Source organism: Eretmochelys imbricata, chromosome 2 (assembly GCF_965152235.1).
Source record: "Eretmochelys imbricata isolate rEreImb1 chromosome 2, rEreImb1.hap1, whole genome shotgun sequence".
NCBI lineage: Eukaryota > Metazoa > Chordata > Testudines > Cheloniidae > Eretmochelys > Eretmochelys imbricata.
The window spans coordinates 40,168,966-40,196,127 of NC_135573.1; the positions used below are offsets into that span (position 1 = coordinate 40,168,966).

General features: G+C 42.6%; 1 protein-coding gene and 1 long non-coding RNA gene across 6 annotated transcripts in view; one reads left to right on the forward strand and one right to left on the reverse strand.

Annotated features, from left to right (window-relative positions):
• Positions 1-1,888: 1,888 nt before the first annotated feature.
• Positions 1,889-17,657, reverse strand: LOC144260956 (uncharacterized). 4 transcript variants are annotated; one of them, XR_013345078.1, is made up of 4 exons: positions 17,051-17,657; positions 16,062-16,150; positions 3,455-3,514; positions 1,889-2,707 (listed from the first exon to the last, which is right to left on the reverse strand). It is a non-coding gene; the product is annotated as an uncharacterized LOC144260956 (long non-coding RNA). The 4 variants fall into 4 exon arrangements; XR_013345080.1 differs by having other exon boundaries at positions 1,889-2,315; positions 2,463-3,514; XR_013345079.1 differs by lacking the exon at positions 16,062-16,150.
• A 154-nt stretch (positions 17,658-17,811) lies between these two features.
• STK3 (serine/threonine kinase 3) overlaps positions 17,812-27,162 on the forward strand; it is a 294,832-nt gene continuing 285,481 nt past the window's right edge. For both annotated transcript variants that reach the window (XM_077809950.1, XM_077809951.1), the window contains exon 1: positions 17,812-18,173. In XM_077809950.1, the coding sequence (XP_077666076.1) occupies positions 18,151-18,173 (23 nt within the window). In that variant the 5' untranslated portion in view covers positions 17,812-18,150. The remainder of the gene's footprint in view (positions 18,174-27,162) is intronic.

A 27,162-nucleotide genomic window follows, 5' to 3' on the forward strand; every position in this document is an offset into this window, starting at 1 on the left:
CTTAAGAAGGATCTGAGCTACTGGGATTTGGAAAGGGTGCCATTATTCCTTGACTGGTCAGGAGTTTATTGGGGATGAATCTTGAGGGATCTACCACCACTGGGATGCTAGAGTGACTTGGGCTCATGTGTCCCTCCACCCCTGGACCCTTTTCCTATCCACCTCCATAGGGAAACAATATTTTCTTGATTCTCCTTTTGGGTCTGAAATGACCAGGTTTACTGAGTTGAGTGTTAGGGAAGGATTGGGTTCAGCTGTGCGCAGAGTCGCTACCACTTGGACCCACTGCAGGTTACCACTAGCCCCTGGTCTCTCCAGTGCTGGCCAGTTTCTTACTTAATGACCAGGCTTGTTGCAATGAAAACATCTCAGATCACAGCTCACCTTCTTAGGGGCCCAGTCAGGGTTCCACTCCCCCAAAAGTCTGGGTTTAGACCATTCCTCTTTCTAGGAGGCGCCCTCTTGGGAGTCAGCTTTGTGCTGCTCTCCCTTGAATGTTTTATGCACCCCCTGCTGACTGTCTACAGAAAAATCTTCCAGTTTCCCAGCTATGCAAACTTCCCTGGGATGTTTATCTATTAGCCATGATAGGTGGGGGTGGGGTGGGGAAAGGCAGAGGTGATAGAGTTCTTCGAGACTCATTAATTTGTAGGCCTCCTCAATAGTGGTGACTCCCCAGCCAGCTACCCATTTCCTTATATACCCCTTAATTTGTGTTGCAACCTCTGCATAGTTCAAATTCCCTTTTTTCTAACTCCCTGAAATTTCCTCCTATATGCTTCGGGCATCAAGTTTAAATTTCACTATAATGCTTGTTTACACAGCCCATAATCTTTCCAGGCCTTCCCTGACAGCAGCGGAGCCAGATGCCGCACCATCTCCTGCTCCACCTAGTTCAATTCACATCCCCTTTCAAATGCATTCAAAAACATATCCATGACCTCCCGGTCCCTAAAGTGAGGAAATAATTTGGAGTCTACATCACTCCCCAAACCAGGCATACGGGGTGTGGCTCTGCCTACCAGAACAGGAGTTTGCTGGCACTGTCTTTGCATGTTGTGCTTGTGCTGTTGCTACATGACCTTCTCTTTTTGCTCATGTTGATGCTTCTTTTCCTTGTGCTGGTGCTCCTTTTCTCAATCTTCCAGCCTTCGACGCTCCAAATCTCTCTCAAATGAAAGTTGTTTCTTCTGAAACTGCAGTGTCTTTGCTCCTCTGGATCACTCACCCTTGCTGCATCTACTTTGTCTGGGGAACCACTTGTAGCACTGTCTTCTTGATTACCAGCAGGCCCTGTAGGAGGAAAAAGACCCTCTTTGTCCTTGTTTGAAGCAGGTGCCTCCTCCTCCTGGCTAGAGACATAAGCGTGCAGCATGACCACCAACTCTGATTTCTTCTGGATAGGAGCAGACAGACTGCTGTGTGAACACGCTCAGAAGCTGATATGTCATCAGTTGTTCATAACTCATTTTTTCTGTCTCTCTTCCCCCCGCAAAAGACTATAAGACACTTTTCTCCCTGCTTTTTCCTTCTACAGTACTTGCTTTTACTGCTATGGGCACCTTATTGGCAATTCACATTGTCATAGAGCTCATACATTGCCACCACACTGTCACAGTTTCAGGGATAACTGCACCTGTATTCCCCTGCCATGGTCCCTTGAGGGCACCTACTTAAGGTTTCAGGCTCCCTGCTGTCACCTCTCTTGGGTGGAGACCTGTGTCTCTTTTCCTCCTAACTGGGGGTTTTAAGGTGACACTGCTCTCTGCCTTACATGGTGATACCCCCAGCAAGCCAGTCTGCCTAAACGCTAGCCCCTGTTCATTCTTTCTCTCAGAGGACAATGACAGTGTTTTTATCAGTGACCACACATGTCTTCCAAAGCAAAGTACATTTATTTTCATGGCAAAAACATTTCAGAGAAAACATGTAAGAAACAATGAACAGATTTAAACTCACAGTAACCATTCCAGCAATCACCCACCAGTCTTATGGAACCTAGTTGGCTAAAGTCTTTACAACCATTCAAGAAGGGCTGGGGTCTCCCTTGGACTCGAGGTCCTGCCTCTTTGTCGAATCAAACAGAAGATCCTGAGTTTTCCCAAACTCAGCCTTTATCTCCCAGATTCTTTCTTTGTCCTTCACTTCTCCTCTGGGACTGCCTTAAACTGGTATATGCAAGTGGCATATGCAACTGGAGGTAGTACTTCTCTGGAGCAGTTTACAGTCTCTGGGACTGTAGTAATCACTCCCCTTTGGTTTCAGTTCCTGGAGAAGCTGTGGTAATCCTTCTCCCTGAGAGCTGCATACAATCCCTGGCCCACAATAAACATAAAACATTCATAAATTTAATACAGTTTGGTCCCTAAAGATACAGCATGTGGTTGCAATATCTGTCACGCAGACATCAACACGTGACACAAGGATTGGAAGCCCTAACCATATTCATCTTGTGCCCATACCTTATTCTGCTCCCACTGCCTTCCCTTCATCTGCAGCTTTGACAACTCAGAAAACTGGCTCCATCACCTGTCACAGCTGAATAGAGGCCTGTTGAGATAGTACTCAGTTGCTCTGGCCACTCTTCCCAGGGCTGCCATCCCAACCCCCAGAACAGCAAAGAACACAGAAATAGAATGAAAAACACAACTTTATCAAAAACATTGCAGAGTGTTTGCTGTTTTCATTTTGCTTCACAGTGTTTAATCTGAAAAACACAAAGGTTAGTTGGCAAACAAAACATCAGCTGGACCTTTAAGGAATTCAAGTCCCATCTCTGACTTGTGACTGGTTTCTCCTGCTCCACAATTGTGAGACTGAGATAGCAGGTGACTAAGAACTAGGCCCCTGGGAGACATAAAAAGAAACTTTCCTCAATGTAGAGAGCAGTTTCTTGCTGGGAAAGTGGTCAGACCTGGTGTGGGGCTTTTCTTCAAGAGAGCTGGGGAAACATTGTGCTCAGCTGGTGAAGTAGAAAAGGCCCATGAAGAGACATAGTAGCACAGAGAAATGCCAGGGAGGAATGAAGTAAGGTAAGAAAGAGGCCGTGGTCAATGCACCTCTGGTGTGGCCTGGAGGACCAGTGTTAGTCCCAGTCCTTGTTTAGAGATTCCAGGGGCTTCTGAGAGTGTGAGAGGAAGCCCACATGTATCAACAGGGCAGAGACCAAGAGACCAAGACAGACCCTTGTAGGGAAGGACTATTGAGTGAGCCTGGAGAGGGCCAAAGAAGAAACTATTGAAGCCACAGAGGCCTGACAGATTCCTGAGCCTGGAGAAGGACAAATGTTATCTTGAGCTTGGACTCTTTGTTTACCCTGAAAGTGGAGTGCTGTTGGTGAGTTTGGCCAGAGAGCTAGGTCCCAAATCACTCTATCAGCCTACGAAGGCCATTGTATGAGGAGGAAGTGGTGAATCATTGCTATATATACATACACACTCAGCAATGCACTTACTTTATGGGGAGTTGGCATGACAGTCTGTTGCCTCAGCAGCATCTCCCACATGTCTGAGTTCTGAAAATAAGAGCACAGCAGAGCTTCATTAGTTAAGGTTAAACAAGGTTAACCCCGACCTTTCTCTAGTTCCCAAGCAGAGAGCTCTTAAACAAATACAATAACAAAATTAGTTAAAGTAAAACAACAAAAACTGCAGTCCTATTTTATTCAAAGCATAATGTCTATAATTTATTAAATAAGAAGTGCCAGATATTGAAACCTATGAGGGTGTGAACGGATATTGGGGCCATGTAAGTACCAAAAGTAGTGTAGGAATACTTAAAGTCAGCTCACTTTAAAATGAAGAAGAAAATTCCATGTTCCCCAGAAAAAGTGTTATTTCTAGAGCCTTTAGATGTATACCATTAAATAAAAATGTGAGAAATACTGGAGCTCCCATAAACGATATCATGGGCGGAGACTAAAGTGGTACAAATCCACAGTAGACACAGTCTAAGTCTGATCCAGTTCAGCATTAGACTAATCTTGTGTTTTGTTTTGTTTTTCCTAATGTCAGAGAGAAGATATATAAAAACGGAATGGAGCTGATGTTTACTTTATAGCTAATGGTTCCCCAAATCTACAAGAACTTCTAAAGAGTAGATAAAAGCAGCTGCACATGTGATATAGGAATAAACATCCAGAAGAAAACACAACTGTAATCAAAGTTCCAGCTGCTCTCTACTTAATTCTTATCTGCATTCTTTTTAATCAGGCACATTTTTATGTCAAAGGCATATTTCCAACAGCTTTTGTCCATATATATATATATGTCCCTTGAAATATTACAGAAGTCCTGTTTCATATCAACTTCAGTGACAATGTACACTCTTTTATTAACTTTCTTCTCATCATCCCCCATTTTCCCTCTGGGCCTCTCTTTTGCATCTGGTGTGTCTACTGGTGCTCAAGATGACAAATACTGATAACTGTGAAGCTGCAATGCTGCGTAGTTCTATAAGGCAAAGCCTAGCCAAGGTTAGTCATTGATTTATGTGGTATATTCTGTTCAGCAGTGCAAGGTTTTTTCTAATTCCATACCTTTTAATCCTCACCACCTTCAACTTAGAGGGTGTCAGATTTCCATCTTATTATTGCAGCTGTGATTTCCTAAAACTAAATTCCAGTTTTTTGAATGTAGTTACTCATTTTTTAAAATCAGTTCAGATTAAAATAGTCAATTTTTTAAGAGACTGGACTCTCAATGTGATAGTAGTTGAAAGTGATTGTTTGGTCAACAAATGGCTGATATAATCAAAATCAAATCAGAGATTTTGAAATGAATGTTTTTACCCTATTTTCCACAGATTTTTACCATGTATCGTCAATATTTTGACAATATTGAGACATTAAGCCAAGGATTCACTTTATGAAAGGAAGTTGATATGAAATACAGATGGCAGAGCAAAGCTTGTGGAGTGGTGCTGGAACAATTTGTATAGTGGGGTGCTGAGAGCCATTGAACCAAACTGTAAACCATTTATATGATGGAAACCACTTCAAGCAAGGGAGTGCTGCTGCACAGCCAGCACCCCTAGTTCCAGCACATATAAGCTTGTGTGACCTTGAACCCAGAGCTGCAGAAGCAGCTATGTGCCAACCCTCCATTTACCAGCCTGTTGACAATTGCTTATCCAGGACCCATGAAGCCTAACCCCAGTTTGAGGCTCCGTCCCTGACTTCCTATTGGCAGAGTCCCAGAGCAGCTGATTGGCCTGCTGTGGCTTTACATTTTTTTTTGTTGTTAATGTGGCCTATATGTGGTGATGTGGGACAAAATGCATAGTCTTTGTGCTCCCCTGCAGAGCTTGGTCTTGGGGCTAGGGACACAAACACTTCTCTCAAACTCCACCTAAATGAAGACACAGCTGAGGGCCATCTCCTCTAATTCTTTGTTGGAAGTCCAGGTCTTCTGTCTTTTTAGCAGTGAAGTCGCCTACACTGCAAACCTGCTGATGTTAACATCATGAAAGGACAGCTTTCTGTTCTGATCAGTGATCCTTGGATTTGGTATTTGTCACCATCAGAGTTTCACGTGCAAGCAGAAATGTTCTGCTGGGAGCAGGAGTGGGGCCTTGGCCACTGGTAGTCTCTTAGTAGAGATGAAATATTATCTAGAGTTCTCTGACTGTAATAGTTCAGTCATCAGGGGTTGTTGTTGGGGTTTTTTTTCTATTTGTTTTTGGTAACTGAACAAGGTCACCTGACTAAATACTCCTGCAGTTCAAGTTTCTCCCTGTACTATATTCTCAAATTCATCCACACTGTAGAAGCTAATCATCTCTTCTGACTATATAGCAATAATAGTGTTGTCAGCAGATGAAGTTTCTCAAACTGAGCACTGTATCCAGTTCCATGAAAATTGCCAGACATGGTCTGCACAGAATTATCTAAACTCTTAGGATCAAATCATAGCTAACTGAAAGCCTGAGATGCAGAGACTCCAGTCCCATGCTGCACTGAGATGAGAGATGGTCCAAGTTCAGGCAACCAAGGGGCCCATAAAAACACACCTTTAGGCAGGATGGCCTTAGATTTCATCATTAGGAATCAAATTAAAACCATAAGTAAATAGACAACTGTCTGCAGCATCATGAGTGAAAGTTTGTATAGGCTCCCACAAAGTGCATGTAATGTTTCATGGGCTCATTTAGATTCCTGTTTATGGTTGGCCTCGTCCCACTGGTGCTTTTGTTTCCCATGAGACTGTGGTTACAGAGTGCCTGTCAGTTTCTAACTTGTGCTTACATTTTTCTTCTTCTTCTTCTTCAGTGACAGGGGGCCTTGATCTTTATTTGAAGGTTGATCTGGCTAGTTTCTAAAGGCATGTCATTTTTCCTACTATTTTTGATGTACTCATCTATCTTGTAAATTCCCACAATTATGAAGATCATCCAAAGGCCTCCTCCTAGAGAAGATAGCCAGTGATTTTCTGAAAATCAGTCAGCAGAAGGCATCCAAAGAAGATTGCTTTCAGCCTCTCCCTGAAGCACAACCTAACCATGAACTCCACTGTCCTGAAAAGTAAGAAACAATTCTTAAATTCAGGTTTCTACTGTTCACTGCACCAGGACTGCTTAGTGCTACCATCAGGCAGAAGCATGACTACAGTCCTACTCAAGATGTAGCAAAACTCTTTCTCAAATCCACATGTCAAAATGTAATACTTGGACATATGGTAAAAGTTGAAGTGCCAGTAATGGCTGCACTGAGAACAGACGCTTCCTTCTGCAGCTGCTTCTCCACACTCTGTCACAGGTTTTCAGTTGTTTCAAAGTGGTTTTCAGGTGGTTATTTGCTTCTTTCACTGTTATACAGCTTGCTGGCCTTTGGGATATAATTCAGGTCCAAATCTATCTGGCATTTGGTGTCAACCCAGAATGAGTGGAATTCTGGGAGTGGTAGTTACTGTAACTGATGTTTGTTGTAGGCTACTGGGAAGCTCACTCTCAGTAATGGTGGGTGAAGAGGTAGGAGTTATCTCTGTTTGCAGAGATATATATAAGGGGTGAAGTATTGGCCCTGCTTAATTTAATGAGAGCTTTCCCATTGACATCAATGGACCAGAATTTCATGCAAAATGAGGAAACTAACAAGAGCTCTGGGTATCCAATCTAAAGGCCAGGGAAAGCCTGAGAAGAAGCCTAAAAAGACAGATGGGTAAGGCACTCTGATAATATGGTGTTGTGGATAATATAGTTGACCAAAGTCAGGGACTTCCATAGCTGTAAGGAGGTTGCCTTGTACCAAGGGAAGCAGGAAGAGCTTATGGTAACATCTGATGTTTGTTTTTTTTATTATTTGGAGCCTGATGCTCATGGAAGAGGGAGGGTATGAAAGCTCCACTTGGACTCTGAGGGATCTTGAGGGCATTGCTGTATTGACAGAAACCCGCCCCCCGCCCCGCATTGCCCTAAAAGGGAAACTGTAGTGGAGCATGAGGAGATCTAGATGAATGATCACTTCTGATTTGAATTTCTTGCTTTTTATGGACTTCTGTTACCCCAGAATGGAAGGAATTTTGCTTTAGCTGGAGAGCTATGGTACTTACCAGCAAGAGGAAACTGGGACTATAGCTACACTCACACAGTAAAGATAAGAGGCTTTCCTAGACCCACTGTATGTTGGGGGGAAGGGCTGATAACTTTATATGACTTGGCAGGCAGAGAGATCACCTGGAAATAGTTATGGTACTGAGTGTGGAGTGCTGGTTTGATCAGCACTTTTGCTGAGGGAGAGAAGTGTTGGTCAGTAGCTTGGTGGAAAAGCTATTCTCTTCAGCCTTGCAAGAGTCTTGTGTAACCTACTGGTGAGCGTGTCACAGGTGCCAATCTGTGCCAATCTACAAATGAGTTATTACACTTGCCAGCTGTAGAGCTTTAGCTCAAGCTGTAGCAGTTTCAGCTTCTAGGGCTGGATGTTCCCAGTTCAAATCTCAGTATATTAGTTAAGATTGTGGCTGTCATAATAGTACTAGGTGTATGGCCACCTGTAATACTGGTAAGGCTACCAAAGTCGCTACTAAGTGCCAGCCTACTAATACTTCCCAATCTGATGTGCATTTCGGAACAAGGAATGCAGATCCTATTTGAATGCAGAACAAAACTGGAGATGGTATTTTAAATATGTAGGATAAGCTCTCTCCTCCAGAAACAGAATGGTGAATAATATCTTTTTAGTAGCTTAAACAGACTAGTTTTAGAGACTAATTATTTTTGTAACTGACACTTAGCATAGAAACTGAACACAACAGGCAAGACCCACACTGGTGTAAATCAGTGTAGCTCAGCTGCTGACTTATACCACCTGTGGATCTGGACCAATATATGCATTTACTGATTCAGCAAAATGTAAGGCTAAGGAACCCAAATAACGGCGACAAAGCAAACTACAACGTCTGAATTTACATGAAAAGGTTAATGCTATTCTGGATTTCTTAATGCTAAATTACACATACACAAAGAAGCTTTCTGGAATCCATTACCTGCACTGAAAGACACTATCTAAAAATCACAGTGTAAGAGATGATGACTAATAGGCTCAAGTCTTTAGAACAGACTTCCTAGCAATACGAGAAGACTGCAACAAACAACCATAGACACCTGTTTTTCTTAAAACACTCTTTTAGCGGAAGTCACCCTAGCTGAATTAAATTTGTTTCCCTCGGGTCTGCATTTTCTTTGGCTAAGACAACAGCTGCACCATGTGGAGATGATCCACAAGAAGCGTAACACATGTTTGTGATTGCCGTATCAGCTTTGACAGACCTAAGTACAGCGCTCGTTAGCTGCCTCTTCCCAGGAAGCCAGTTTATAATCTATGCAACATCTTGCAAAATAGTAGCCCTAATACATATAGTTTTATTTATTTCTTGCACATGCTGGTTCACTAAAACAAACAGAAAGAACAGGCTATTACTTATAGCAATAAATATTGCACTAATCACCAGCATTCTCAATGGCATGTAAAAATAGGAACCAAATAGGAGGACTGGTTAATTATGTACAATCTTCAGAGGTCCCATAGAGCTAAAATGAAATCCAGTCCTGCAGACACACTCACGCTATCAGAATTTTCAATATCTCTATTATTTCAAAGTTGTAGAAATATGCAGTAAACTTAACCTCTCCATGAAATTGCTGAATTCCTGGAAAATAATGAACAACCAATGTTCACGGACAGGTTTTTTTTTCTACTTAGAGAATGGGTGCCAAAAGTTATGCTTGTGGTGTCTCCATGGGCTTTGGATCAGGGTATTAAAGCCACTTTTGAGACATCTAACTAGGAGCTTTTGGGTGTTCAGCATTCTTGAAAATTGGGTCCGCTTAGAAACCCAAAACCAAACCTAGCAGCTTAACTTCAGACACTCTCTACTTTGCAAGTCTCTCATAAATGTGAAATAGGTATCCATCATACAGAAAGGGAGTCTGAATACATGTCTAACACTCAGATTTTTATTCCTTTCTCCCCCTCTAAAAGGCACTCTCTGTGTCAGTTTCTCATTGAACATTTTTGGTATTCAAATAAGGCAAATTCTATTTACGAATGAATGTTAAAGGATTAAAAATTGCTATTGTCAATAGGATAAAAATAGCTAAACACTGAATATGCAGCAGATTAGACAATATAATTAATGACAAACTCAAGGATGAGGCACTAATACTTCAGAATCCTCCAGTTCAAGGGTATACAAAATATTGAATTCCATCTTATTTAGAGGACACAGAAACACGAGGAATGCTCACAAAAGGAGTGATGCACTTGAATTTTAAAGTGACGAAGGCCAGATTTGCTCTAGAAATTTCTGCCAGTATAGTAATGTCTGTTAGGGGGATGACTTCTTTTGTTTTTCACAGCATTTCTGCATGGGCAAAAGCCCTACTATAGACGTAGTTAGAGATAGAGTTTAATTTGCTCAGGCAGTTGGTTCGGAAAACTGAATATTGGCAGCTCTCTGGACTGTAAAGTCAGCAGAACTGTCAGTTGTTTCACAAACATAGCACTTACTTTACTTCAGCTGTGAGACAAGTGAGAGAGACACTTTAGAACCATGGATAGGGTTTGATCAAAGGCTAGTCCCATAACTGGAGCTGACTCTAAGCAATTTTTAGCAACTCAAGGTGCAGGCCTCAAGATAGACAATGAGCTCTCCAGTAGTTTCTAATTGAAAGAACACTGCAGTCAACTAGTTTCCTCTACCTATTGTTGCAACCTTACAATCACACTTCCTATATTTAAAAAAAAAAAAAAATGCTTCTCCTCCAGCTGTCCTGTGAAAGGTTAGCAAGAACAGGGGAAAATGACATTCTGTACAATGGAAGGATTGAAACTAACTAGACACATCGTGCTGCCCTTAAAAATGCCTGCCTCCAACTTCCAGGCCTTCATCAATGCCCCTGCCACCTACCCTCTTCAAACTCCCTGAGCTGGCTGCTGGATTGCTGTTTGCAGCGTAAGACACGTGACAGAGTAAAGGCGATATTGTAGGAGGAACAGAAGGACCAAAGGCCTAGGGCAGTGGCTCTCAAAGCTGGTTCGCCGCTTGTTCAGGGAAAGCCCCTGGCGGGCCGGGCCAGTTTGTTTACCTGCCATGTCCGATCGCGGCTCCCACTGGCTGCGGTTCGCCACTCCAGGCCAATGGGGGCTGTGGGAAGGGCGGCCAGCACATCCCTCAGCCCGTGCTGCTTCCCGCAGCCCCCATTGGCCTGGAGCGGCGAACCGCTGCCAATGGGAGCCGTGATTGGACAAACCTGTGGTCGTGGCAGAGAGGGAACAGAGGGAACTCTCAGCTAGTGAATTAAAGGAGGCTCACTGACTGATGGGTCTGTCAGTTCTGAGAAATTACAGCTGTCAGAGCTGACAGCCCACCATTTGTGCCAATGAAATGTGTTCACATAAATAGCTCAGGCAAAAATCATTGTGAATTAGTCATTCCTTAACTCCTGTATATTGTTTTTATCCTCCACATAGCCACCAATTTTTTTGGAGATAAGTACCACTTATTATCTAATATTCCAGCGTGGTTGGTAACTGATTGAAGGACTTCTGTGTGTGGCTGTGAAGGGGAACAAGCAATTAAGGCGCGGGGAGGAGAATATGTCCAAGCATGGTAAATGTCTCTAGCCTAGACAAGTTCATAGTAATCTTAGGTCCTATTACTAACAATAGGAGGTAAATTTTTTCCAGACAAAAATAGGAGTAACCAAGTTGATGGTGACCCTTAAATATCAAGAGCAAAATTGCTACCACTGTAGTGCAGATTAGAACCTGTTTTTCCAGTTAGCTGCCAACAGTAATGCTCAATATACATCCTACTCTGTTTCAGAGTTGTTTAATATATTATAGCATAATAGGAAAAATAGCAGATGGTTTTAAGACTTGAAATTAAATGATTAGTCAACTTAAAATCCTATATGAACAAATATCCTTACCTGTAGTATTAATACTTTGGTTATTAAAGTAACTTAGATTAGGAAACCCAACTAATTTATTACTCTGCCGCCCTTCCTTGTATTGAGCAGGACCTTACTCCATGAGTATTCACACTGATTTCAATAGGAATAAAGGGTGTCAGACTCTGGCCCTAAATTTGCTGCTTCTTTACTTTTTGTATCACAACTTGGACAAAGAAAATCAGTAAGATCGATTCCACTTTTTTATGGTCAATTTCTCTTTACACCACAATAAAAACTGTAAAAACTGCAAAAACACTGCAAGGAATGTTTGTTTAACTTCAGTGTAGTTCAGGAAAAAATAATGGAAAGGTTACTACTCCTAGGCTCTTGTAAACTTTTTTTTTTTAAACAAAGCTAAATTTTGAGCCAAACTTAAGTTGTCAGTGTCCCTTATAATATCTGGTACATTTATAACTATTTTATGACTGACAAGGTTAAGGAAATACATAACATTCTTAGATAAGCCTGCAAGGTTACTTCATTTTAGACATGATAGCTAGGATCTTTTGTTCCCTTTTGGGCAATAGAAAAAGTACATGTAGAAGTTAGTTCTCCTTATCTTCTGTATAAACAAGCCAGGATTCTATCCAAGGCCTTTTTCTTAACTTTCAAAATCTCAGTTTACTGTCACAACTTGAAACTGCAACACAAAATACATTAAGACATGGAAATAATGAATTGACAGTTTATTAAACTAGTTATTCCAAATATTACACATTTTAGTTAAAGCACATCACTTAGGCATTTAATGCCTGATCCAACAACTGTTGAAATAAATTTCAATTGATTTTAATAGAGTTAGATCAGGTGTCTGTATATTAATCAATACACAAACACCTACGTAATTTGAATAATTTTTTTTAAAAGGAGACAGACTTAATCTTACTTTTAAATATTTGTTAGTAACACCTTTAAAAACATAAAACTGACTTTTTCAAATTTTTGTCCTGTGCAATTTATTATCACTTCTATACAAATAAGACATTCTGTAACTTGCTAGTTGATGTGCTCCAGTATAATATTATGTTCCTCTTAAAAATAACTGCACTTGTTGTCATAGATGCTGACTCCGTGGGTGCTATAGGTCTGAAGCCCCCATGGGGGAAAAAAATAGTAGATGCTCAGCAGCTCTGTGGATCAGCGCCTTCTCCCCTCCCCCCGAGTGGCTTGCCAATCAGCTCCTCCCTCCGTGCCTCCCATGTGCCATGGATCAGCTGTTCAGTGGCGTGCAGGAGGTACTAAGGGGAGGGGAAGGAGTGAGGGCAAGAAGAGGTGGGGCAACGGTGGGGACTTGGGGAAGCGGTGGAGAGGGGGCAGGGTATGGGGTGGAGCGGGGGTCGAGCACCCCCTGGGAACAGAAGAAGTTGTTTGTTGTTACTGCTAATTCTTCAGAGGAATGAATGATAATACATATTTGTAATCTGACGGATTGGATCAGCTGCTTGAAAGGAAAAGCAGCCATTCAATGATCCTCTGCCAGGTTTTAGGCTGGGTCTAAACAAAACTTTTTCTGCAGATCCCTCACCACTGCAAACTCTGATGTAGCTGTACCATTGGTAGAAACTGTGGGAGTATCACTGTATATTATCCACCAACTTTTTCACCTTCATGTTGTCTAGATACCAGTGATCCAATAGTATACGTCTCCAGATCTCCCTTACTGGAAAGTTATGGCTAGGGAGTGGATTCAGAGGTACTATGTTTTTCACCTTTCAAGTGCAAACCATATCTCCATCTCCCTAGCTATAAACAATACTGTAGTGGGCATGCTGGCTCCGTAATGAGCACTGCTGTCTTATTACCATACTTTACAGCAAGTTGGAGCTGACTTCTGCAGCAAGGTCCCCAAGCTTACATGGCTGTGGCAGAAGTGGGATTGCATGGATTACTCCAATATTTTGGGGTAAAAATTACTGAAGTTTAGGTAAGTGACTATGAAAATTAATAATTGATCGTGTAGCATATTATTCTTTTTATCTCTTTTTGACATTGAATATTGTCCCTCCATTTACATTCAGAATGCATAACTAAATTTTAGAAACTCTCTAGGGAAAGCTGGAAGTTTTGGCAGGTGAGTAAGGGGAAGAGCATTTGGAACAAAAGAAGGCATCTGCAGTGATACTCAATTAGATCTATCCGTGGGCTGATTTGAGAATATTATGACCCAAAGGGGGCCATTTGTGCAGAAGGCTGATGGCCCCAAAAAAAACCCCACCCCAAAACAACCACACTTCAGGTGCCAATAAATAAAGACCTTGATTGCAACATAAGTATTAGTGTTCCTATATTTTAACAAAGATCAAAATTATTACCCGTGTTTGTGGCAACCTCTAATTGGAGAATTGGTATCGATGATCTCTGGCAAACTTTGTGAAGAGAGGTTTGTAGGAGGTCAGGGCAAGGGGCATGCACTGGTGGAGATGCTAATCTGCCAGGCGATTGCAATGTTGGTTTTTTAATAATGTTTATGGTAGAAAACTCAGATTTTCAGAGGTATGTTGAACCGAACATTGTTAAAAGACAGATAGCTAGATTCTGGCTATTTTGAAATTGGTCAGCATATTGAGTCCAGAAATCACAAAGTCCTACTTCTCTCAATTTTGTCTTCAAGACATCTGAGCTCTGGAGCCTTAAAATTTCGAATTGAAAGGCACCTTCAACAGTTGAATCAAGAACGTTCTTTGCTTCAGAAGGGCAAGGCCCATTGGTAGAGACAATAAACAGATCACAAACAAATAAAAGCAAATCCTTTGGAATTTTAAAATTCTCAAATCACATTTTAAAATTTTTGATCAGATTATTTATGAATTCTTGCATCGTTTTCATTGAAGTTTCATTTGCAGCAACAACATGCAGTGTGGGAAAGTGTAACATCTTTCCTGTTAAGTCTGTCGGGAGCTGCAAGTTGAGGGAATTCAAGTGACCAGTAATATCGTGCAGAAAAGCTACCTGTGTCATGGGTGGGGGAGGCGTTGCAGGGTGCAGCCAGTGGCCTGTGCTCCCCACTGCCATGCTGGAGCCTCCACATTTATTTGACAAATAACATTTGCAGAATTTTACAATATTGTGTGCAAAATTTTTATTTTTTGGCACTGAATTTTTAATTTTTTGGTGCAGAATTCCCTCAGGAGTAAGATTTAGTTTGTATGGCAATGATTTTTGGATTTCCTTATTTTTTAAATGTGAAACTATTTAATATGGCATGAATATCCTAGACTACTCAGGGAGCTGACTGAGGAGATATCTGAGTGATTATCTTTGAAAAGTCATGGAAGATGGGAGAGATTCCAGAGGACTGGAAAATGGCCTATATTTGCCTCATCTATCAAAAGGGGAATAAGGACAACCTGGGAAATTACAGACAAGTCATCTTAACATCTGTACCAGGAAAGATAATGGAGCAAATAATTAAGCAATCAATTTGCAAGCACCTAGAAGGTGATAATTAATAGTCAACATAGATTTATCAAGAACAAATTGTGTCAAACCATCCTAATAGCTTTCTTCGACAAGGTAACAAGCCTTGTGGATGGGAGGGAAGCGGCAGATGTGGTATCTTGACTTTAGTGAGGCTTTTGATATTGTCTCGCATGACCTTTTCATAAACAAACTAGGGAAATATAACCTACATGGAGCTACTATAAGGTGAGTGCATAACTGGTTGGAAAACTGTTCCCAGAGAGTAGTTATCAGTGGTTCACAGTCAAGCTGGAGAGGCATATCAAGTGGGGTCCTGCAGGGATCAGTTCTGAGTACAGTTCTGTTCAATATCTTGATCAATGATTTAGATAATGGCAGAGAGCGTACACTTATAAAGTTTGCGGACAATACCAAACTGGTAGGGGTTGCAAGTGCTTTGGAGGATAGGATTAAAATTCAAAATGATCTGGATAAACTGGAGAAATGGTCTGAAGTAAATAGGATGAAATTCAATAAGGACAAATGCAAAGTACTCCACTTAGTAAGGAACAATCAGTTGCACACGTACAAAATGGGAAATGACTGCCTGAGAAGGAGTACTGCAGAAAGGGATCTGGGGGTCATAGCAGATCACAAGCTAAATATGAGTCAACAGCGTAACACTGTTGCAAAAAAAAAAAAAAAAAAAGCAAAAGCAAACATCATTCTGGGATGTATTAAAAGGAGTGTTGAAAGCAAGACGCTAGAAGTAATTCTTCTGCTCTACTCTACACTAATATGGCTGCAACCAGAGTATTATGTCCAGTTCTGGGTACCACATTTGAGGAAAGATGTGAACAAATTGGAGAAAGTCCAGAGGAGAGCAACAAAAAAGATTTTAAGTCTAGAAAGCACGATCTATGAGGAAAGATTGAAATAAATGGGTTTGTTTAGTCTGGAGAAGAGACGACTGAGTGGGGACATAACACTTTTCAAGTATATAAACGGTTGTTACAAGAAGGTGGGAGAAAAATTGTTCTCATTAACCTCTGAGGATAGGACAAAAAACAATGGGCTTAAATTTTGGCAAAGGATGTCTAGGTTGGACATCAGGAAAAACTTCTTAGCTGTAAGCGTAGTTAATCACTGGAATAAACTGCCTAGGGAGTTTATGGCATCTCTTTCATTGTAGGTTCTTAAGAGCAGGTTACCTGAGATAGAGAAGCTGTAAGAGGAGTTTGTTGATTATCAGTTGATGCACAAATCGGAGATCCCTCAGTGTGTATGGGAGGAGGCAGCACTACAAAGTGACACAGATAACAATACTGTGCAATACAGGATGGACACTGGGGGTATATCTTAGCAATGGCAAAAGCCCTAGTGGTCTTCTCAAGTTTCCATTACAGTGTAGGGTTGCCAGGCTTATCTTAGTTTTACCCACACTTAAATGCAGGAGAAGAGAGAGCGTTCAGTCTTGTTCAAAAATTAAGACACCATTCAGACCCAGCCTTGGACTAGATGGGACACTGTCCCCTGTTTTTTTCAAGTGAAGCTGGCAAATCCTGAGCCATGTTTCAAGTTAGAGCCACCCAAAGAAATTATAAGAACAGCAAAGGGGGCTGCACGGCAATGTAATAAAGCACATGAATAAAATGTGAAACTTAAATTAGATATTAAAATAAATGTGGAATCTGAATTTTTTATCTATGGTTTATTTTCAAATTAATTAAATAAAATTCAGTTACTTTATTTTTACATTCATTTAATGTATTGTGTTTTAAGTTATTTATTTTGGAATCTGTTTACTTTAGTTTGCTGTAAATGTAATAAAGGTAACAATATACAAACCAAATAATATTTGTACTATAATGAGGAGTCTGGTGGCACCTTAAAGACTAACAGATTTATTTGGGCATTTATTTAAGCTTTTGTGGGTAAAAAACCCACTTCTTCATGCATTTGAAGAAGTGGGTTTATGAAGAAGTGGATTTATTACCCATGAAAGCTTATGCCCAAATAAATCTGTTAGTCTTTAAGGAGCCATGGGACTCCTTGTTGTTTTTGTGGATACAGACTAACACGGCTACCCCCAGATACTTTGTACTGTAAAGTGTTTTTCAAATGGATGATCACTGTAACAAGGTGACATGCAAAATAAACATTGTTGTATTGTTAAAAGTTTTTTCTTTTTAAAACTTACATTTAAAAATAAACTGTTTTTACATTTCTCTTGTTCTGTTTAATGACTGTGCCAAAACCAGGGGTTATGAACTGGTCCTCAGGAATCGCCAGCAATCCAGGTTTCAGCCAATAATTGTTTATATTAACATCCACTGGTTTGCATTGCCTATAGACCTGCCACCTGCCCGAGACTTTAGCATGAATTAGGAGATGTCAGTGTTTCAGATGCACTATTAAGTAGCGTACATTTTAAATCAAACTATCCCGCGTTGGCTGGATTAAAAACCTGGACTAGTGTAGCCAAGGGCCGAAGATGACCTAACGCCCCCTGGAACGTCTCACTCTTCAGCCTCGACTCCCCCCTGGGTGGGGCGGTGAAGCTCGCTCTGAGGGACAGCCGGCCCGGGGCCTCTCGCGGAGGCCGCAGCTTTATCGCCATCTACCAGCTCTGCCAACCCTCGCGCCCAACAAAACCTGGACTTGTCCGGCAGCCTCACTTCTCCTGCCATGGCAGTGTACAGGGGTGACCGCGGAGGCCCCGACACAGGGCTGCCCGTGCCCATCACCCGAGTGGTTCCCTCAGGCCACCGGCCCCAGGGGCGGAAGAGGCGGCAGTGGGAAGTAGGCTGTTGCCGCTGGGGACTACATATCCCAGCATGCCCCGCTCGACAGCTAGTAACCGGGAGAAGTGGTGCATGCCGGGAACGAATAGTTCTACGTCTGCTGCGCTGCGCACGCCATTGTTCCCCCGCCTCCTCCCTGCGCAAATACGCTTGCTCTTCCCAGGACACGAACAGCCCTCCCCAAGCCGCTTCAGTCCGGGCTGGGGGACGGTTTCTTCCGCTTTCTAAGGTTCTGAGTGACTTGATGAACATCCAATCAGTGTTTGTCTTTGTGTCGCCAGTAGCCAATGAAAGGGGCAGGTCTGGGTAGGAGTTGGTGGCGTTTGCGTGAGAGTCCGGCATCGGACCCCAGTGGGGAGGGGGCGAGTCGCATTTAAAGGGCCAGTTCCAGAGTTGCCGGAAAGTTGTGTGGAGTTAGGGGGGCCGGCGGGGTCCTGTCAGGCGACACTCGCGTCGTGGCTGACGGCTCAGTGCGCCTCCAGCCAACAGCAGCAGCATGGAGCAGGCAGCACCGAGAAGGTACTGAGTCCCTTCCCCGCCCTGGCAGTGGGAGCTGCTGGCGGCGTGGTCTGGTGGGTTGGGGCAGGAGCTGGGGCTAGGCCTCGTTAGGTACCACTGGGGCTACGGCCGGCCCCGCCATCCCCTGGGTCTGCTGGGATCCCCTTTCTCTCTCCCACTTAGGGCGACGGGAAGAGACATTAACCCCCCCTCCCGCCATAGGGGGAGAGACACTGATCATTTCCCCCCCCCAGCCTTGGCACTAACCCCCCCCCCATGGGGGAGGGGAGAGACACTGATCTCCCCCGCCCCCCCCCAGCCTTGGCACTAACTCCCCCATAGGGGAGAGACACTGCCCCCCCCCCCAAGCCTTGCCACTGACCGCTCTCATGGTGGAGGAGAGAGACCCTGATCCCCCCCCCATCTCCCTTAGCCTTGGCACTAACTCCCCACCATAGGGGGAGAGATTGTAGCACACACATGAATCCTTTGACCTTAACATTCACCCCATGTTAGGGTAGATATGAAGACTGAGATGTGCTTACACAATTTAGCACTAATTCCATGGGGGTGGGTGGGAATGTGGAACTGGTAACCCCCCCTCCCGAGCCTTAAAGTTTTCTCCCCCCCCCCAGCTCAGGGAATAAACAAAGTTTGTAGGAAGCTAAGGTTAATTCCTATGGGTGGAGGGGTGGGGAAGGAGAGCATAAAAACACCCAACATTAAAACAATCCAGGAGGGAAATCATAACATCCCACTCTTCTGTCTCTAGAACTAGTTTTGGGGATGGTGAGGAGACTGAAACAAACCTCCTTTGAATCTTTGAATGCAGTTCTTGTCTGAACCTGACTGCAAATTACATTGGGAATTCCATATTTTTATCTTAATTACTTTAAAATCAAATCTGCTCAGTTAACCTCTTTTCTAAGCACTGGCCTTGCAGATCTTAACTAATCATAGAATATCAGGGTTGGAAGGGACCTCAGGAGGTCATCAAGTCCAATCCTCTGCTCAGAGCAGGACCAATACCTCAAGGATTGAACTCACAGCCCTGGGTTTAGCAGGCCAATGCTCAAACCACTGAGCTATCCCTCCCCCCAAATTGGATTAAGCTAAATCAGAAAAGGCATATTATTCCAGAATAGCTAAATTTCCAAGTGTAGACAAACCCTTATTGGGCTCAACAGAGGGCTGACAGGATGAAACGAAATCTCTGAAATACAAGAGTTCAGACTACATGGTCTAATGCAGCGGTTCTCAGACTGTGGGTTAGGATTCCGAAGTGGGTTGCAACCCTATTTGAATGGGGTTGGCTTGCTGGGGCTCTGGGCTGAGACCGAAGTCTGAGCCCCAGGGCTGAAGTCCTCAAGCTTTGGTGCTTCCAAGGCAGCAGGGCTTGAGCTTTGGCCCCCTGCCTGGGGCAGTGGGGCTAAGGCTTCGGTACCCCTTCCTGGAGTCATATAGTAATTTTTGTTGTCAGAAAAGGGTTGTGGTGCAATGAAATTTTGAGAGAAACTGGTCAGTGGTTCTTTCTGGCCTTAAACTCTATATTTTTAAAACTAATTCTGAGGGAGAAATTGATATATATGCCCAGCCTTAAAATAACTTTAAGAAAGATCCCTTCTCCTTTTCCTCCTCTTCCCTCCCCCCCAACTCTGTGAGGAAACTATGTGTTTGAGGGTGAGTTTGCACAGCTGCACAAGAGAGCCCCTATACTCTTCCCCTTCTTAAATAAGTATGGCAGGGGCCTTGGAGTTCCTTGTTACTAACAGTAAAGTCTTTTAGTTGAAATTATCTTTCTAACTGAGTTTAACCATTGGGTTTTTGCAGATCAAAGGGAAGGAAAGTCTTCCTGCTTTTCTCTCTCTTTTCTCCACCCCCCTCCCCTTCTAAAATATACCTAAAATGAAGGAAGGGGAAAGAGACGGGTATATAGATAGCATTTGTACCAGGTTATTAGTGACTGAAATATTAACTTTTTTGCTGTAATAACTTAAATGCATATGGCATCCAAGTTGTTCAGTACTCTGCCTGTGTCTCCAATCTTGCCATGTAATGTGACATGGGTAGATGACCACTAACTTTAGTTGGGCTCTGGGTGTGTATCACAGTGTGGCATTTAGTACTTTATTGGTAAAGTATATTGCTCTTACATTTGAAAGATCCTACTTTTTCAATGCTACCTTTAAAATCTCATTTTAAAAAAAGTTGCCCAAATCTAAGACCCAGCAGAAGCCAGGAGAATATGTGAATGTTCTGTTGGCTACAAACAGCCGTCAATAATACTAAATAAAAGCTGCTGGCAGTGAAATATAGCTTTAGGATACTTAATTGTTTTTCGAGGACAGGGAATTGATAAATCATGATTATATTATCACCACTCCATTTTAATTGTGGTTCTTCTAGAGAAAAGTTTTTCATAAACTTTTTGTAAGCATATGAAGCTAATTGCGGCTACTGTATTATCCAGAATTTTTATTAGACTGTAACAGTACAATAATAAAAGCTGTGGACCTCATTCAAACTCTTTGGCTGGAGCTTTTATCTGAAAAGCACTTTTAAAATAGCCTCATCTCATAATTAGAGAGATTTAGTCAAATAAATCAGGAACATCCAAAATTAGAAACTTAACACAAAAAACCCTTACTGTTGCAGTATTAACTAACCCCAAAAGCTCAAAAATCATGAGTCAGGCCCCCCCATATCGTGATAATGTAATACATTTTGGATTTTGAGCCTTTAGGATTCATGTCTTTAGGCTTTTCTCCACAACCATGAAGACTAGAAACTTGATTCCAGGTGTTGTTGCTTTACGTAAAACACAAAGCCTTGTCAATCACAAAAGTTGTTATGCTGCCTTACCTGTGTTGGTATAGTTAATGCAGTACAGCCCCACCCTAGTGTGGATGCAGTGATAGTGGTATAAAGTGCTTACACCACAATAGCTATTGATGAGTAGAGGAAGGGGAATAATACCATATAAGTATACCTATTTCAGTTCGAGGTGGTTGTATTTTCTTTAACAGAAGTAGCTATAATTGTACAAAATCTGTCTGTAGACCAGGCCTAAATATCACAAGGATATCAATACAGTTTTGAGAGTTATCAATACTGCGTACATTAAGTTATATGAACCATCATGCTTCAGGGCAAAAACCCAGCCAAACTGATTGGGTGGGGGGTTGTTAGGAAGAAACTTTCATTGGGAGCAGGTTATCCTAAGACAACTGCTTGCCTGCTTTCTTGTAGCTTTCTTCTGAAGCATCTGTTACCAGGTTACTGTTAGAGAGAGGGTTACAGAACTAGATATTTTGATCCTGCATGGCAAGCTTTGTGTTCTTATGTAAAATTATAAATATTTTAAAATAAGATGTATATATTAATGGCAACTCGAAAAGGGTGGTTTTGTTTTTTAAGGTGCATGTGCTTTTTGTTTTATCTGGCATATATTAAATCTAATACCAACTTCTTTAAGCCTTCGGTCTGGGATTTTGCTCACTATTGACTCATTGTTTGGAACCTTTTGCTACTTCATTGAAGATCTGTTGCGTATACTAGAAATACAGCTACGTTGGTTCATCAAGTCTATCAAATACTGATACAATTGTACAATCTAAAATTAATCCATTGAGGATTTATATTCTACTTTTCCCCAGATGAAATGATCTATTAAAAAAGAAAAAAGCGCCTGTATTTCTATAGCCCTTGCAGAACCTCATAGCATTTTACAAGTACTAATGAACTAAAGCCCAAAATTTGCAGTCTTGGACTGTACTTCCACTGACTTCAGTGGGAGTTTTGTTTATTCAGGTTGCAGGTTCAGATCCTAAACCTCATAGTTCACACTTCTGTGCAGTAGGTGTCTGTCCCTGACTTGTAAATGGATAAACAAGCATAGTGACTAAGACCAAAACTTTCACTAACTTTATGTGCTTCAATCTTTGGTCTTCAATTTGGGATATCTAAGGCCTCATTTCAGTTGGGGTCACAGGATGCTCAGCATCTGTGAAAATAAAGCTTTAGTTGTCTCAAGTTTGGCACCTACACAGAGGCACCCAAAATTAGTGTACACTTCTGAAAGCTTTAGCGTAAGTGACTTTCCCAGTGTTACAGGGGGCAGGAGGAAGTGGTTCTACCATCCCCAAGCATTCAACCATCTTAAAATGGGCTGAATTATAAGATTTTAAAAATAGGCTTGTTGTTGTGTGTGGTGTGTGTGTGTTGTGTTGTTTTTTTTTTTTTTTTTGGTAAATCTTCTGGTTTTTGAACCTTTCGGATACACTTACGCCACATTTTTTGAGGTTTTTCTCTGCTACCAAGAGATCAAGACACTTTTTTTTTTTTTTTTTTTTGCTCTCACATGAAGGCTGAGGTTCTCCCATATTCACATAACTTCAGGAGCTGGGGTTATATAAAAGATACCAAATATTTCAAGACATGTGACTTAAAATTGCAAGAATTGGTGAAACTTGGTGAGGAACAGGAGGTCTGACACCTATTTGCTCGCTGTAGACATGAAGCCACTTTTGTTGATGAAACTAGTGATCCCAGCCTTCTGATGTGAAAAGGCATTACAGTTTCATATCCAACTGATTCTCTGTCCAAACAAAACTATTCTTCTGAAATTTTCCTGTCTGCATCATAAAATACTGCTCATACAATGCTTCTAATCTAATCCATAGGTAGTGAAACACCTTACATTTAAGATTCTAGACCAAGCCGTTTTGGAGATTTAGGCCCTGAGCCAGCACGGTACTCAAGCATGTACTTAACTTTAAGCATATCAGTAGCACCATTGACTTTAGGGGGACTACTTGTGCTTCAGTACCTTAATGATTCAGAGTCATGATCAGTCAAAACGTCAGTAACAAAACTTGTAGGGAGTTTTTCTGAAATTCATCCTTTAAATTTCCCAGGGAGGAAAAAATCCATCTTTTGGCTGAGAATGTGTTCTAAGTTAGGGGTACATGGGTTTGTTTCTTTAGTGGGAGAAGACGTCTGAAAATTCAGGATTTTAATGGGAAATGAGTTTCAGCTTTAAATAGCCCCAGTCACTGTCTGTGTGGCTGTGGTTCCACTCCTAGCTTTAGTGTGCTAGCTTGAGCAGGGCTAGTGTGTCTGTCCATGCTGGGAAACAATCTCTTAGCTGCTGTATAGAGACACCCTAGAAAAGGTAATCTGAAGTGTCAGACTTCTTGCTCCCACGCCCCAGTCTAATCAACCTATTTCCCCTATTGGCTGGGAAGCACCAGAGTGACTATTTTTGCTTTTGTAATACTTTCAGAGATTCTTGGATGCCATGGGGATTTGCGGGGATGGTGGCATATGTCTAATAACATAAATAGATTCTAATCACTAGACTCTGTAGGGATGGGTTTGTGTGCGTGCACATACACATGCTTGCCTGTAGCAGCAGCTGCTGAGAGGGACGTATTGCTAGGGGGATATCTGGAGGACTGGGAATTAGTTCAGAGATAGCAGAGTCTTTGAGTGAATGTTCTAGAGCTCCATGGATGTCTAGGATGTTTGAAAGGTCCATCCTCTTTCCTCCCTTTGCTTTGTGGAGAAACAAACCACGGTCCTCAAAGGTCTGAAAGAATCCAAGGAAACTTTGCACTAAAACTGACTTGTAACACTCTTATTTCTCAAACCTGAGTCCTTCAGAGAGCAGCATATGACGCAGTCCAATAGACATACTAGACCACTATAGCTTTTTATTGGGAACTTGGGGCATGGTGTGATGGGTGAGAGCTTAAACAAGAAAAGGAGAAGTGGCCTTAACAGCAGGAAACTGAACATTCATAATGAAAAGGCAGGTATTAAGGAATCCATGGATATTTCTTAACTTTTTTTGGTACATCTACTTTAATTCCTTTTCAGTGAACTATTTTTATAGTAGTTTAAGTGAGTTGCATTTTTCTATCTGCACTTTCAACCATATTTCCTACATCTGTGTGAAGCTTAACTTGATACTTTCCGCCCCTATTTACTTAAAAGGACACAATCGCATTTGAAATCAAGTAATTTGTTTTAAAAAGTGACTGGAAATAGTTCCAGCCAGTACATTTGCCTCTGAATCTTCCTGAGAATCTTTTTGTGGCTTTACAGTAAGGTGTTTTTTTAACTCTTCAATCTTTCAGCTATGTTAATTTTAACAGTAGTAGGAGGAAAAAGTGTCTTGGCATTCACTTTAAACTATTCCTCCCCATTTCAAATGAATGCTATCAGCAGCCATAAAATTCTGACGCAGCGTTTTTTTTTAAACTGAGACGACTTATCATAGAATATCAGGGTTGGAAGGGACCTCAGGAGGTCATCTAGTCCAACCCCCTGCTCAAAAGCAGGACCCATCCCCAATTAAATCATCCCAGCCAGGGCTTTGTCAAGCCTGACCTGGAAAACTTCTAAGGAAGGAGATTCCACCATCTCCCTAGGCAACGCATTCCAGTGTTTCACCACCCTCCTAGTGAAAAAGTTTTTCCTAATATCCAACCTAAACCTCCCCCACTGCAACTTGAGACCATTACTCCTTGTCCTGTCCTCTTCCACCACTGAGAATAGTCTAGAACCATCCTCTCTGGAACCACCTCTCAGGTAGTTGAAAGCAGCTATCAAATCCCCCCTCATTCTTCTCTTCTGCAGACTAAACAATCCCAGTTCCCTCAGCCTCTCCTCATAAGTCATGTGTTCCAGACCCCTAATCATTTTTGTTGCCCTTCGCTGGACTCTTTCCAATTTATCCACATCCTTCTTGTAGTGTGGGGCCCAAAACTGGACACAGTACTCCAGATGAGGCCTCACCAATGTCGAATAGAGGGGAACAATCACGTCCCTCGATCTGCTGGCAATGCCCCTACTTATACATCCCAAAATGCCATTGGCCTTCTTGGCAACAAGGGCACACTGCTGACTCATATCCAGCTTCTCGTCCACTGTCACCCCTAGGTCCTTTTCTGCAGAACTGCTGCCTAGCCATTCGGTCCCTAGTCTGTAGCTGTGCATTGGGTTCTTCCGTCCTAAGTGCAGGACCCTGCACTTATCCTTATTGAACCTCATCAGATTTCTTTTGGCCCAATCCTCCAATTTGTCTAGGTCCCTCTGTATCCTATCCCTGCCCTCCAGCGTATCTACCACTCCTCCCAGTTTAGTATCATCTGCAAATTTGCTGAGAGTGCAATCCACACCATCCTCCAGATCACTTATGAAGATATTGAACAAAATCGACCCCTGGGGCACTCCACTTGACACTGGTTGCCAACTAGAGATGGAGCCATTGATCGCTACCCATTGAGCCCGACAATCTAGCCAACTTTTTACCCACCTTATAGTGCATTCATGCAGCCCATACTTCTTTAACTTGCTGACAAGAATACTGTGGGAGACAGTGTCAAAAGCTTTGCTAAAGTCAAGAAACAATACATCCACTGCTTTCCCTTCATCCACAGAACCAGTAATTTCATCATAGAAGGTGATTAGATTAGTCAGACATGACCTTCCCTTGGTGAATCCATGCTGACTGTTACATGAGAGGAAAGTGATCAGGAAGTTCTTCAGGATTGATTCTTTGAGGACCTGCTCCATGATTTTTCCGTGGACTGAGGTGAGGCTGACTGGCCTGTAGTTCCCAGGATCCTCCTTCTTCCCTTTTTTAAAGATTGGCACTACATTAGCCTTTTTCCAGTCATCTGGGACTTCCCCCGTTCGCCACGAGTTTTCAAAGATAATGGCCAATGGCTCTGCAATCACAGCCGCCAATTCCTTTAGCACTCCCGGATGCAACTCGTCCGGCCCCATGGACTTGTGCACGTCCAGCTTTTCTAAATAGTCCCTAACCACCTCTTTCTCCACAGAGGACTGGCCATCTATTCCCCATGTTGTGATGCCCAGCGCAGCAGTCTGGGAGCTGACCTTGTTAGTGAAGACAGGGGCAAAAAAAGCATTGAGTACATTAGCTTTTTCCACATCCTCTGTCACTAGGTTGCCTCCCTCATTCATTAAGGGGCCCACACTTTCCTTGGCTTTCTTCTTGTTGCCAACATACCTGAAGAAACCCTTCTTGTTACTCTTGACATCTCTCGCTAGCTGCAGCTCCAGGTGCGATTTGGCCCTCCTGATTTCATTCCTACATGCCCAAGCAATATTTTTATACTCCTCCCTGGTCATATGTCGAACCTTCCACTTCTTGTAAGCTTCTTTTTTATGCTTAAGATCCGCTAGGATTTCACCGTTAAGCCAAGCTGGTCGCCTGCCATATTTACTATTCTTTCGACACATCGGGATGGTTTGTCCCTGTAACCTCAACAGGGATTCCTTGAAATACAGCCAGCTCTCCTGGACTCCTTTCCCCTTCATGTTAGTCCCCCAGGGGATCCTACCCATCCGTTCCCTGAGGGAGTCAAAGTCTGCTTTCCTGAAGTCCAGGGTCCGTATCCTGCTGCTTACCTTTCTTCCCTGTGTCAGGATCCTGAACTCAACCAACTCATGGTCACTGCCTCCCGGATTCCCATCCAGTTTTGCTTTCCGTACTAATTCTTCTTGGTTTGTGAGCAGCAGGTCAAGAAAAGCTCCCCCCCAGTTGGCTCCTCTAGCACTTGCACCAGGAATTGTCCCCTACGCTTTCCAAAAACTTCCTGGATTGTCTGTGCACTGCTGTATTGCTCTCCCAGTAGATATCAGGATGATTGAAGTCACCCATGAGAACCAGGGCATGCGATCTAGTAGCTTCCGCGAGCTGCCGGAAGAAAGCCTCATCCGCCTCATCCCCCTGGTCCGGTGGTCTATAGCAGACTCCCACCACTACATCACTCCTGTTGCTCACACTTCTAAACTTAATTCAGAGACGCTCAGGTTTTTCTGCAGTTTCGTACCAGAGCTCTGAGCAGTCATACTGCTCCCTTACATACAGTGCTCCTCCCCCACCTTTTCTGCCCTGCTGGTCCTTCCTGAACAGTTTATAACCACCCATGACAGTACTCCAGTCATGTGAGTTATCCCACCAAGTCTCTCTTAT